At 36.4% G+C, this 12,466-nt stretch overlaps 1 protein-coding gene across 1 annotated transcript in view; it reads left to right on the top strand.

Moving 5' to 3' along the window:
• DNAH9 (dynein, axonemal, heavy chain 9) overlaps positions 1–12,466 on the top strand; it is a 371,284-nt gene that overhangs the window by 52,975 nt on the left and 305,843 nt on the right. Inside the window, exons 14-15 of the mRNA XM_011965684.1 lie at positions 637–878; positions 12,315–12,450. Of these exons, the coding sequence (XP_011821074.1) occupies positions 637–878; positions 12,315–12,450 (378 nt within the window). The remainder of the gene's footprint in view (positions 1–636; positions 879–12,314; positions 12,451–12,466) is intronic.

Here is a 12,466-nt window from a genome sequence, read left to right as displayed (position 1 = left end):
GGGACAACAGACAGATATACAACCTAAGTTATACGGAGCCACATGATGACTTTCATTAAAAGCCATCATAGAGTTAAAGTGTGACCAATCACAGGAGAGGGATTCACAGGACAGAATCACAGGAGGGAATCACAGGGGAGGGAGATTAATTCGAATTAGGGTCCTCAGAAGGGTTAAAGTTTGAAAAAAAAAAAAAGATTACAGTTGATTCATGAAAGTCTTAGAATGCCATATTAAACAAGTTAGAACTTTAGTTCATGTGCAAGAGGAAAAGACAGTTTCAAAATTTAACATGATGCAAGTGCTTAAAACATGAAAAGAAAGATTAACCCAAATAAGGTCATCAAGTCTCACTGGTATTTGGATATAAAATTGTATTCCCTAGCAGCTGTGCCAACTTTTGTGTGCTTGGTAAGTAAGCATTACCCCTTTCTCTTCCTCCATAATCAGGATCATGGTAAAGGTTGTCTTTTTAATACAACTAGGAGGGAGAATATTCTGATGATAATGAAGTTACCTGTATAGAAAAGTCTTATAACACTCGCAAGTATTAAATCCCTACATTTCATAGCAACTAGCCCTTTAGCTTTCCCACTGCAGGCTATTTCAATTAATTCTATTTCTTTTGAGGAGCAGGCGTTTGCGATTATGTCACTCAAATCACCAGTAGTATTCATGATCTTGAACAAAGAATTCAGAAAACTAAAGACAATGTGGAAGAGATCCAAAACATCATGAAAACATGGGTGGCTCCAATATTTAAGAGAAAAGATGGAAAAAGAGAATCCCTTCTTTCTCTGGATGATCAGCATGATCGAATGGAAAAATATTACAATCTCATCAAGGAATCTGGCCTTAAGATCCACACCCTTGTTCAGGTAATAACCCAGCCACTCAGGCGCACATACAGTAAGTTTAGGGAAAGCATCGAAAAGTGTGTTTGTGTGCAATAAGTGATTTGGAAAATGAGGACAATCAATAAATGCAGTGTCTTCTGAAGTCAAGGATAGAAGTTTAAGCTGATAGCAAAAGACTAAAGCTAATAGATAAGGCAAATGAAAAGTTGCATTTTGGTATTCATGTGTTGAAATGATTACTATCTTCACGATGACAACACTTAATTGTCACATGACTTCGGTCTCACACCTGCCCCTAAGGGAAGAGAAGAAGATGACAAGGGCAGAATCCTAAATTATCCACTGCACTAACCACCCCCATCCCAGCTTGCCCACACAACCTAGTGTGGTCCTCCAGCATCATCCTTATAACCCAGCTCCGTAGAACCTAAAGAAATGAAAGGCTACCACAGTGTCCCTAACTGTGTGTGATAAGAGGAAAAAATGCAGAGTGCTGCACTTCAGGCAGTAAAGCTCTTCCCTGCATTAGTGGTCATGGAAACTTGATGTCCCATCATCAAAGACCAAAGCTGCTTTGTGAACAATGGGAAAGGATTATAATATGGCCACCAGCTCCAGCCCTATGCAAGTAGCCACAGGGCAGTGTCTGACAAGTTGACTTCTGTGGAAAGTCACAAGTGAATCACAGTTGTTATCTGTGGATTATCTGTGGTTTGAAGCACAATAAAAGTGTTGAGCCTTAAGCGCTAATGATTGCTAGAATTAAGAGAAGATAATTACCCCAATTTTGTCTTTGAGAGAGAAAGAGTCCCTCAATTTGATGGAATTTTTAACCCCTTCTGTCCCCACATCCAGTAAATCAGTAGCTGTTGTAGAACCCAGGCATCCACTTTTCATTCATCGTTCTTTCATCCGACTGTTCATTCATCCATTCATTCACCCATCCATCCATCAACTGTATTTCCATAGCTGTCCTGGGCACTATATCGAATACCAAGAAAATGTAAGATATAGTCCCCGCTTTGAAGTAGAAGAAAACCATCAGGCAAAAACAAGAAACTACTTAAGATTTTAAAAGTTTAAAATCTGGCCGGGCGCGATGGCTCATGCCTGTAATCCCAGCACTTTGGGAGGCCTAGGCGGGCGGATCACGAGGTCAGGAGATGGAGACCATCCTGGCTAACATGGTGAAACCCTGTCTTTACTAAAAATACAAAAAATTAGCCGGGTGCGGTGGCAGGCGCCTGTAGTCCCAGCTACTCGGGAGGCTGAGGCAGGAGAATGGCGTGAACCCGGGAGGCAGAGGTTGCAGTGAGCCGAGATTGAGCGACTGCACTCCAGCCTGGGTGACGAACGAGACTCCATCTCAAAAAAAAAAAAAACTTTAAAATCTATCTATCATCCATCTATCATTTATGTATCTGTCTATTATTGTGATTATGTCACTCAAATCACCAGTAGTATTCATGATCTTGAACAAAGAATTCAGATCTGTCTATCACCTATCTATGTGATGACAAATGCTCAAATCCATGCTCTTGAAAGTCAGAATGAGAAAAAATTTAGACAATTAAATTGCCAAATCAGTGAGACAAGCACAGTGACCTAGAAAAAAACCACATATTGTAACATTTTAATTATCCAGGGGTCAACCAAAAAATAACCAAAAATACTTACCATAAAAGTCTCTAAAAGTTCAGACACTTTAATAATAATTCTTATTATAACACAATAATAGTAGTCGATGTTTATCTAGTATCTACCATACACTACCGCACAGTGCCAGGCACTGTCCTGAGCACTGTCCATTTCATTTAATTCTCATGAAAATCAGATACCTTCATTATTATTGATGAGAAAGCAAAGGCACAAAGAGGTTAAATTAATTGTCTATAGCTGCCCAGCTAACAGGAGGCAGAACTGTCTGACTGCAGCTCTGCATGTATCCGATATATTACACAACCTCCAGGGTAGTCATAAATGTCCCTGAGGTCAAATACAAAGCTTAGTAATTAGGCCTTAAATAATGTTTGCCTTTTGATAATTTAAATATTTTTAGACAAAAACCACTGAACACAAACTCCACGAACAGAAGAAATTTTTATCTTTTTCTGCTAATTGGTACATAGGCACCCATCACCCAAGCAGTGTACACTGCACCCAGTGTGTAGTCTTTCACCCTCACCCCCTCCCACCCTTTCCCCTGAGTCCCCACAGTCCATTGTATCATTCTTACACCTTTGCCTTCTCATAGTTTAGCTCCCGCTTTTGAGTGAGAACATAAAATGTTTGGTTTTCCATTCCTGAGTTACTTCACTTAGAATAATGGTCTCCAATTCCATCCAGGTTGCTGCAAATGCCATTATTTCATTCCTTTTCATGGCTGAGTAGCATTCCATGGTGTGTGCATGTGTTGATTGATTGATAGATAGATAGATAGAGAGATAGATAGATAGATAGATGATAAAAATTTAGAGAAAAGAAATACAATAATTTCTTCTGTTCGTGGAGCTTCTGTTCAGTGGTTTTTGTCTAAAAATATTTAAATTGTCAAACCTTATTTAACATATATACACACACCATATACACACACATGCGCGCGCACGTGCGCGTGCCGTGGAATGCTACTCAGTCATGAAAAGGAATGAAATAATAGCATTTGCAGCAACCTGGATGGAATTGGAGACTATTATTCTAAGTGAAGTAACTCAAGAATGGAAAACCAAACATTGTATGTTCTCACTCATAAGTAGGAGCTAAACTATGAGGAAGCAGAGGCATAAGAATGATTCAATGGACTTTGGGGACTCGGGGGAAAGGGTGGGAGGTGTGTGTGTGTGTGTGTGTATATATATATACACACACACACATATATATGTGTATATATACATATATACACACACACACACACGTATATATCACAATTTCTTTATCCACTCATTGATTGATGGGCATTTGGGCTGGTTCTATATTTTTGCAATTGCAAATTGTAATGCTATAAACATGCCTGTGCCATCTCTTTCGTATAATGACTTCTTTTCCTTTGGGTAGATACCCAGTAGTGGGATTGCTGGGTCAAATGGTAGTTCTACTTGTAGTTCTTTCATGAATCTCCACACTGTTTTTCATAGTGTTGTGCTAGTTTACATTCCCATCAGCAGTGTAAAAGTGTTCCCTTTTCATCACATCCACACCAACATCTATTAGTTTTTTATTTGTTTGATTATGGCCATTCATGCAGGAGTAAGGTGGTGTTGCATTGTGGTTTTGATTTGCATTTCCCTGATCATTAGTGATGTTGAGGATTTTTTCATATATTTGTTGGCCATTTGTTTATCGTCTTTTGAGAATTGTCTATTCACATCTTTAGCCCACTCTTTGATGGGATTGTTTGTTCTTTTCTTGCTGATTTGCTATAACTTGATTTTTAAAACAGTGTACCCAGTAACTGTCTATGTCACTAATCCTTCTTCTATGATATCATGTGTAATGTTTAATTGTGTGGATGCACCAGGATTTGACTAACTCATCCCACTGTTGGATATTCGGGTACAGCTGGTTATTCATTTATTAAAGTTGTAGTGTAATATACATGCAGTACAATGTACAGACAAAAAGTATACATAGAGCTCGGTGAGTTTCACAAATGTATACACTCAGGTAACTACCACAATACAGAACATTTGCCATCACCCTAGAAAGTTCACCTGTCCCTCTTTCCAGTCAATACATCTCCATTCTCCTGCCAGCCTCAATCCCTGATCAGCTTTTTGTCAATATAGAGCAGATTTGTCTTTTCCTATCAATGGAATTATGTAGCATGTTCTCTTTTGTGTCAGCCCTTTTTAAGTCTTAGCCTAGTGTTATTGAGATTTATCCATATTGTTGCATTTATTTCGAGTCTAATTCTTTTTATTGCTAGAATTCCATTGTATGAATATAAGAATTTGTTCATCCAGTCCCCTAATGATGGTTTTTGAGTTATTTCTGGTTTCTGACTATTATAAACAAAGCTTGTGTGTACAGTCTGATATAAGTTATTCTATGGACATATGTTTTCATTTCTCTTGAGAACTGCAGGTTCATCAGTAGGCATATGTTTAATGTTTGTAAGTAATAGCCCAGCAGTTTTCAAAAGTGATTGTGTAATTTATACTCCCAGTGGCAATACAATAAAGTTCAGTTGCTCTACCACTTCACCAAATTGTGGGTTTGTGTTGTGGGTCTTTTAAATTTTTACCATTTTAGTCAGTGTGTGCTGGTATCTCACTGAAATTTTAATTTGTCTTTCTCTGAAGATTTATACTTTTGAATATTTTCTCATATGCTGATTGGCCAATTATATGAATTCTATAAAGTGTCTAAGTCTTTTTCTCATTTTAAATGGATCGTTTGTAGTTCTAGGAATCCTTTATAGCTTCTGGTTACACATCTTTTGACAGATACGTGTATTGTGAATATCTTCTCCAAATTGGTGGTTTACCTATTTTCTTATTGATATCTTTTGATGAGAAACAGTTTTAAATTTTCATGTGATTTAAATGCGATTTCCCTTTTTTCCTCTTGTGGTTAGTACTTTTGAGTCCTAAAGAAACTAACAATCCCAAAGATTGCAAAGATATTGTTTTGTTTTTTCTTTCAGAAGCTTTACAGTTTTCACATTTTTATTCAGGAGTATCACTTGTGTTGAATTAATTTTTTTTTAGGAGGTTGTAGGAGTTGAACTCATTATTTTCCATATTAACATCTGATTGCTCCCATACCATTAAAAATAACTTTCCCTTTTGAATTTTTTGGCATCTTTGTTGAAAATTGATTAATTGTATAAAATATTAATATAAAATATATGTTAGAAAATACCAATGCCACTTGTTCTTGATTATTGATCAAGAGAAAATCGATTATTAATAAGTCTGAAATCAGGTACTACATGTCCTGCAAACTTAGTTTTTCCTTTTCAACATCATTTTGACTAGTATAAGTTTTTTACATATCCACATAAATTTTAGATTCAGCCTGCCAGTTTCTAGGGGGAAAAAAGCTAGATGTGATTTTGATTGAGATTACATTAAATCTGTAGATTAATTTGAGGAGAATAAAGACCTTAACAATATTGAATATAGCAATTCATGAACATGGCATGTCTCTTCACTTAGTTAAGTCTCTAATTTTTCTCTGCAATGCTTTGTAGTTTTTAGTGTTGAAGTCTCACATATTTCCCATTAAATCTAGCTCTAAGTTTTTTATGTTTGTGGTTCTACAACAAATGGAATTGTTTTATTAATTTTATTTTCCAATTACTATCAGGTAGTGTATAAAAGTGTCATTGAGTTTTACATTTTGATACTATATTCTGTGATCTTCCTAAATTTATTAGATGTAGTAATTGCTTTGTAAATTTAGGATGATGATCTATATAAATAAGTCATTTGCAAATAGAGACAACATTACCTCTTTATTTCCAATTTTTTATGTCTTTTTTTTTCTCTGTAACCTTATTGCTCTGGCTAGAACCTTCAGTATAACGTTGAAGTGGTGAGAGTAGAAATGCTCGCCTCATTTCCAATTATGTGGAGACACATTTGATAATTCACCATTAAAATTTTAGCTGTAGGGTTCTGTGGATGTTCCTTATCAGACACAGGAAGACCCCTTTTATTCCTACTTGGCTAAAAGAGTTTCATCATGATTACACATTGAATTTCATCACATGATTTCTCTGCATCTCCTGAGGTGGTTATATAATTTTTGCTCTTTTTTTCTGTTAATGGGCGCATTGGATTTTTTTTTTTTTAAGTGTTGAACCCAACTTTGCATTTCTGAAATAAATGCACTCGGTCATGTCATATTAATCTTTTTATGTATTATCGAATTGGATTTGATAATTTTAAAATATTTTTGTTCATGTGTTTAAGAATGACATTTATCTTCCACTTTTATTTTCTTTCGATGTTTTTGTTTTGGTGTTAAGATTATGCTAACCTTATAAAATGAGTTGGGAAGCATTTCCTCTTTTATTTTCTGAAAACGTTTGTGGAAGGTTGGTCTTAACCTTAAATGTGTGATAGAATTCACCAGGGAATACTTCTGGATGTGGATGTTTCTTTTGGGGAAAGTGTTTGATAATTATTTCTTTGGTAGATGAAAGACTGTTTAGATTTTTTGCCTAATACCTTTATTAGTTTTTGCAAGTTGTTTTTTTCAACAAATGTTTTCATTTTATCTAAGTTATAAAGCTTACCAGGAAAAAAAAATGGTTCATAATTATTTTTTATTATCATTATGTGTTGGCAGAAATGCTGAGGCAGGGCTTGCTTGTCTGTAAAAGAGTCTTGGAACATGTCTTGGTTCCAGGGTCTAAAACCCCTCATAGCCTATGGAACACCAAGCTCTGTACCAAAGGGTGGAAGGCTGCCCTGCCACACTACAATCTAAGCCCGGGCATAAAACCCCTTGTGGCTTGGAGAGAACCCAGGACTCAGGGCATAAAAACCCTTGTAGCCTCTGGAATGTGTCCAGACTCGCTGGCCCCTTGCTCCTTGCTCTCCCAAGATCATAAATTGATTGTATCTCAAGTTAGAAGAACCTGTTCTCCCTTATCTCAAGTAGTGGAGCATATGCTGAACCATCACAGCTACACTTGATGCACCACTACCTTTCTATCCTCACGTCCTCACCTGTCCACCCTCACATCCGCATGTCCTCACCATCTGCTTCTTTGTTTGATTACCAACAAATAGTGTTGGCTTCTAGAGCTCGGGGCCTTCGCAGCCTCCAAACTGGCATTGGCCCCCTGGACCCACCCTATGTACTCTTAACTTTTCTTGTCTCATTCCTTTGACTCCGCCGGACATCGTAGCCCCCACGACCTGGTGTTGGGTCTGATCACCCCAACATTATGTGTCTGTGGGAGCTGTAGTGCTGCATCCTTTTTCATTCCTAATATTGGCAATTTGCGACTTGTTTTTCTTGGTCAGTTTTGCTAGAGTTTTTTTCTTTTTCTTTTATAAATCTTTTCAAAGAACCAGATTTTGACTTTGCCAATTTTCTCTATTCATCTATTTTCTAGTTTATTAATTTCTGTTTTTTATTATTCCATTCAAGTTATTTTAGGGCTAGTTGCTTATCTGTTTTTAGCTCCTTGGGGCATAAACTTAGGGTCTTGATTTTAAGCCTTTCTTTCACATATGGGCATCTGATGATACTACCTCATTTGTATTATTATTCAGTTTTAAATGTTTCTTTCTTTTTTTTGAGACAGAGTCTTGCTCTGTCCCCTAGGCTGGAGTGCAGTGGTGCTGTCTCAGCTCACTGCAAACTCTGCCTCCCAGGTTCAAGAGATTCTTGTGCCTCAGCCTCCCAAATAGCTGGGATTACAGGGATGCGCCACCACACCCAGCCAATTTTTATATTTTTAGTAGAGATGAGGTTTTGCCCTGTTGGCCAGGCTGATCTTGAACTCCTGGCCTCAAATGATTCACCCACCTTGGCCTCCCAAAGTGCTGGGATTACAGATGTGAGCCACCATGCCCAGCTCTTGTTATAACTTCTTTTACTCAATGGTCACTTTGAAGTTTGTGTTTAATTTCCATATATTCAGAGCTTCTCTGGATATCTTTAAAAATTGATATCTAATTTAATTCTATTGTGCTCAGAGAAGATACACTGTAAGCTTTCAATCTTTGGGAATTTGCTGAGACTTGTTTCATGACCCAGAATATGGTCAGTCTTACTGAGTGTTCCTTGAAGACTCGACAATAATGTTTATTCTTCTTTTGTTGGGGGTAGTGTTCTATAAATATGAATTAGTTCAAAGCAATTGATAGCATTGTTGTGATCTTTTGCAGGCTATTTGTTCTATCAATTATTGAAGGTAGAGGGTTAAAATCTCCACTTACAATTTTGGATTTGTCTATTTCAATTTTAGTTCTGTTAAATTATTTTGTCATGTGTTTGAAGTTCTGTTAAGTTCTGTTATAATAACTATAAATTTCACATTTATAATTATTATAAATGTGTAACATTTTATCACATTTATAATTGTTACAACTTCCTGATTAATTGACCACTTTATCATTATGAAATTCCCTTTTTACTTCTAACAATACCCTCTTGTTTTGAAGTCTATTTTTGCTGACAGTAATATAGCCTTTCCTTTCTGAGTCATTATTCTTAAATTTTGCATTTTGCATCTTTCCCCACCATTTTACCTCCAATGTATTTGTTTCTTGGATTGAAATTTCTTGTCTTTATAGTTGGCATATAATACAAATTTACTTTTCTAAGTCTGACAACTCTGCCTATTAATTGGAATGCATAGACTGTTTACATTTACTGTAAGTATTTGTATGGTTGAATTTACCTCTACTAAATTTTGCTTTTTGTTTTCTATTTGCTTCATTGCTTTTTCCTTCCTCTCCTCTTCCATGCTCACCTGCTTGTTGGGTAATGGTATATTTTTTAGTATTCTATTTTAATTTCTCAATTGGCATTTCAGCTTTACCTTGTTGCATTACAATTCTAGTGGTTGTTCTAGGTTTCAGTATGCATCTTCAGCTTATCACAATCTACTTAGGCTTTTCCTACAGAAACATTGCAAAAGTGTGGTGTAATTTAACCTCTCACCTATTTTTTGTACTGTTGTTGTATGAGATATTTATATATATGCACACACACATAATATGTATTAATAGTAAAATATATGGTATCTATTAATATGCATATTGAGCCCCACAATGCAGTGTTATAGTTTTTACTTTTAAAATTTAAGAAAAAATATTTACAGTGTTTTATATTTACCCACATACTCATCATCTTCAGGCTTGTTATTCCCTTTTACAGATATAAATTACCATCTGGGATTATTTCTCTTCAGCCTGAAGAAATTTATTTAGTATTTCTTCAAGTCCAGGTCTGCTTATGACATATTCTCTCAGTCTTTGTTTATCTAAAAATGTCCTTATTTCATCTTTGTTTTTAAAGGACAGTTTCACTGGGTACACAATTGTGTTTATAGTTTTGCTTTTCTTTTGGAAGTTATTTCATTATCTCCTACTCTCCAATGTTTCTTATAAGAAGCCAGTCATCATTTGAATCTTTGTTTCTCTATATGTAATGTGTTATTTATCTCAGGCTGATTTTACTAGATTCTTTTTTAATCTTTGATATTTTTTCAGCACAGCAATAATATTCCTAAGTTGGTTTTCATTGTGTTCTTCATGCTTGGAGTTTGTAGGTTTCTTGAAACTCTTTTTCATTAAATTTTGTGAAATTATGATGTTCTTATCTGCTAATTTCAATATCTATGTTATTTTCTGAGTCTATTTCCTTTCTCTTTTTTAATGGGACAGAAGTTTAATTTTCTCTCACATAAAATAGGTTTAATGAGTAGGCTTTCTAGGGTTAGTATGACAACTATGAAGTCAGAGACCTACCTAGATTATTTTCTGAATCTGATTTTAGTGACTGTTTTCTCTCCTGGTTAAATGGCACATTTTTCTGCTTCTTTATATGTCTAGTAATTTTTTATTATGTGCTAGACATGTTAGAGGCCACTTGAATGCCACTTGAGAATGCGGATTTTTTTTCTTTAAAGAGTATAATTTTTGTTTTGGCAGGCCACTAATTTACTGATAGATCACTTTGATCCTGTTGAGGCTCACTTTTTAAGGGTCTAAAGAGGACTTACTCTGGGATCAAGCAGTTCTAACTTATGGTGTTTCCAGGGTCTCAACTGAATTCCTGGGTTATCTGCAAGGTTGCTTCATTATTTCTGATAAAACCCTAACATCTTCCAACACTATATGGCCTACATAGTTTCCATTCAGCTTAGAGCCCCTCTGCAACTATTCTTACCAGGTCTTACAGAGCCTTGCTCTAAACATATGTAGCTGATCCCTCAGTCAGACTCAAGAGGACCCAGCCACTACAGCAGCACCAAACTCCAAATTCTGTCGTCTCTGCCTATCAGCAGGGATGCTGTAACTAAGCTCCACTAACCTATGCCATAGTTTGAAAAGGGCTTTTGGGTAGAAAGCCAGGTGGTGGTGCGGCTCACTTTGAGTAAGTCCCTTCTTTCAAAGATCACATTGTTCTTTCTGTTATCCTGTTACCTGTTCTGTCTGTTATCCAGTTACCCAAACAAATTAATTCTTTTATTATAATCAGTTCTATGTTTGTTTGAAGAAGAAGAGCAAGTACAATCTCACTCTCTTCTATTGTGGTTAAAATTAGAAACCTGAACTATTTCTTCCTACTTCATAGAATATTCCAACACGTTTGTTGCTTAGACTGCAATAGATTTGAGGCAGTAAACAAAGGTGAAAGATATAGACATTATATTGATAGCTTGACAGTCAGAGAAGATAGAACAATTATACAAAGCAGTCATAAACACTAGCTGTGATTTAACGTGGAAGCAAACAAGCATACGCATCTTAACACCTGATAGCAACTCTGTCTTGTCATGGTGTTGTGATTTGCATGATGATGGACTTTAAGTCATGAAGAACATCTTAAGTCTACTTAGGAAAGAAAGGTGTAGGTATTGCATCTTAGAAATGGTAGAGTTATGTTACCTAAAAGCAGGATCATGAGACTGTTCAAATCCGGGGGAATTTATAACATGGCAGTACATCCTGAAGGGGTAAATATGAGTCATCTAGAAGAGTTGCTTCTGCAAGTTAGTTCCTGCTTTCTCTGAAGATATTAGATAACTGGAAAGTTACTGTAAAAAGTGTTAATACTGCAAATGACAAAGAGTAAATGGGATGTCTGTACATGGCATTGCTGAGCATTTAGGCTTCCTTTCCTTGAAGCCCAAACCTTGTTACCATGGGATGTTTGGGTGCCAATAGGTCAAGAGTATATCATGTAAAAGAGCAGGCAGGGAGGAATGAGGGGGGAGAGAGAGAGCGAGAGAGAGAGAGAGAGCACAACATTTTTTATTTATTTGTATGCATTTTCTAAATCATTCAGTAGTATTGAATGCCACCTGCAAAACACTTCAGCTCATTTCTAAGAATTAACCAGAAAATGCTTTGCTTCTTTGAACCTGAAATTTTTATTAAACCTTGAATCTTAATACTGTCTACCCTTAGAATTCCTTCCTCTGCCTACCCTGACTTCTGCCCTGATGCAGCTTCCTCTACAGTATATCAACCAGCACTTAGGAAGCACACACATTGCATCCATCAGCATTGCTTCTGAGAAGCTGGGCCAACCCCATCCTCCTTCCTCAGGGACAGGTTGACCCCTATATTCCCGTCATGGACTAACTTTGCCTTCCTTTCAATCAATGGTAATACTCGTTAGGCAGAGTGGATTTGATACACATGTAACAGCAAATCCTCCACAAGAGAATTTTTTTCTCCATGTGTTGTTTTTATTTTGACTGTTGATTACCAGTTCTTTCATGCTATTAAACAAGGTTTATATCCTTTCTTCTTCCTTTTATAGGAAAACCTGGGTCTATTTTCCGCAGACCCAACCTCCAATAGCTGGAAGACATATGTTAACTCTATTGACAACATGTTGCTGAATGGATTCTTTCTTGCCATTGAGTGCTCCCTCAAGTATCTCCTGGAAAATACTGGTACTTACTGGCTTAT

This window comes from Mandrillus leucophaeus, unplaced genomic scaffold (genome assembly GCF_000951045.1).
Source record: "Mandrillus leucophaeus isolate KB7577 unplaced genomic scaffold, Mleu.le_1.0 Scaffold732, whole genome shotgun sequence".
In the NCBI taxonomy this organism is placed as follows: domain Eukaryota; kingdom Metazoa; phylum Chordata; class Mammalia; order Primates; family Cercopithecidae; genus Mandrillus; species Mandrillus leucophaeus.
Note: the sequence above shows the minus strand (reverse complement) of the source record. Positions and strands in the feature narration are given on the sequence as shown.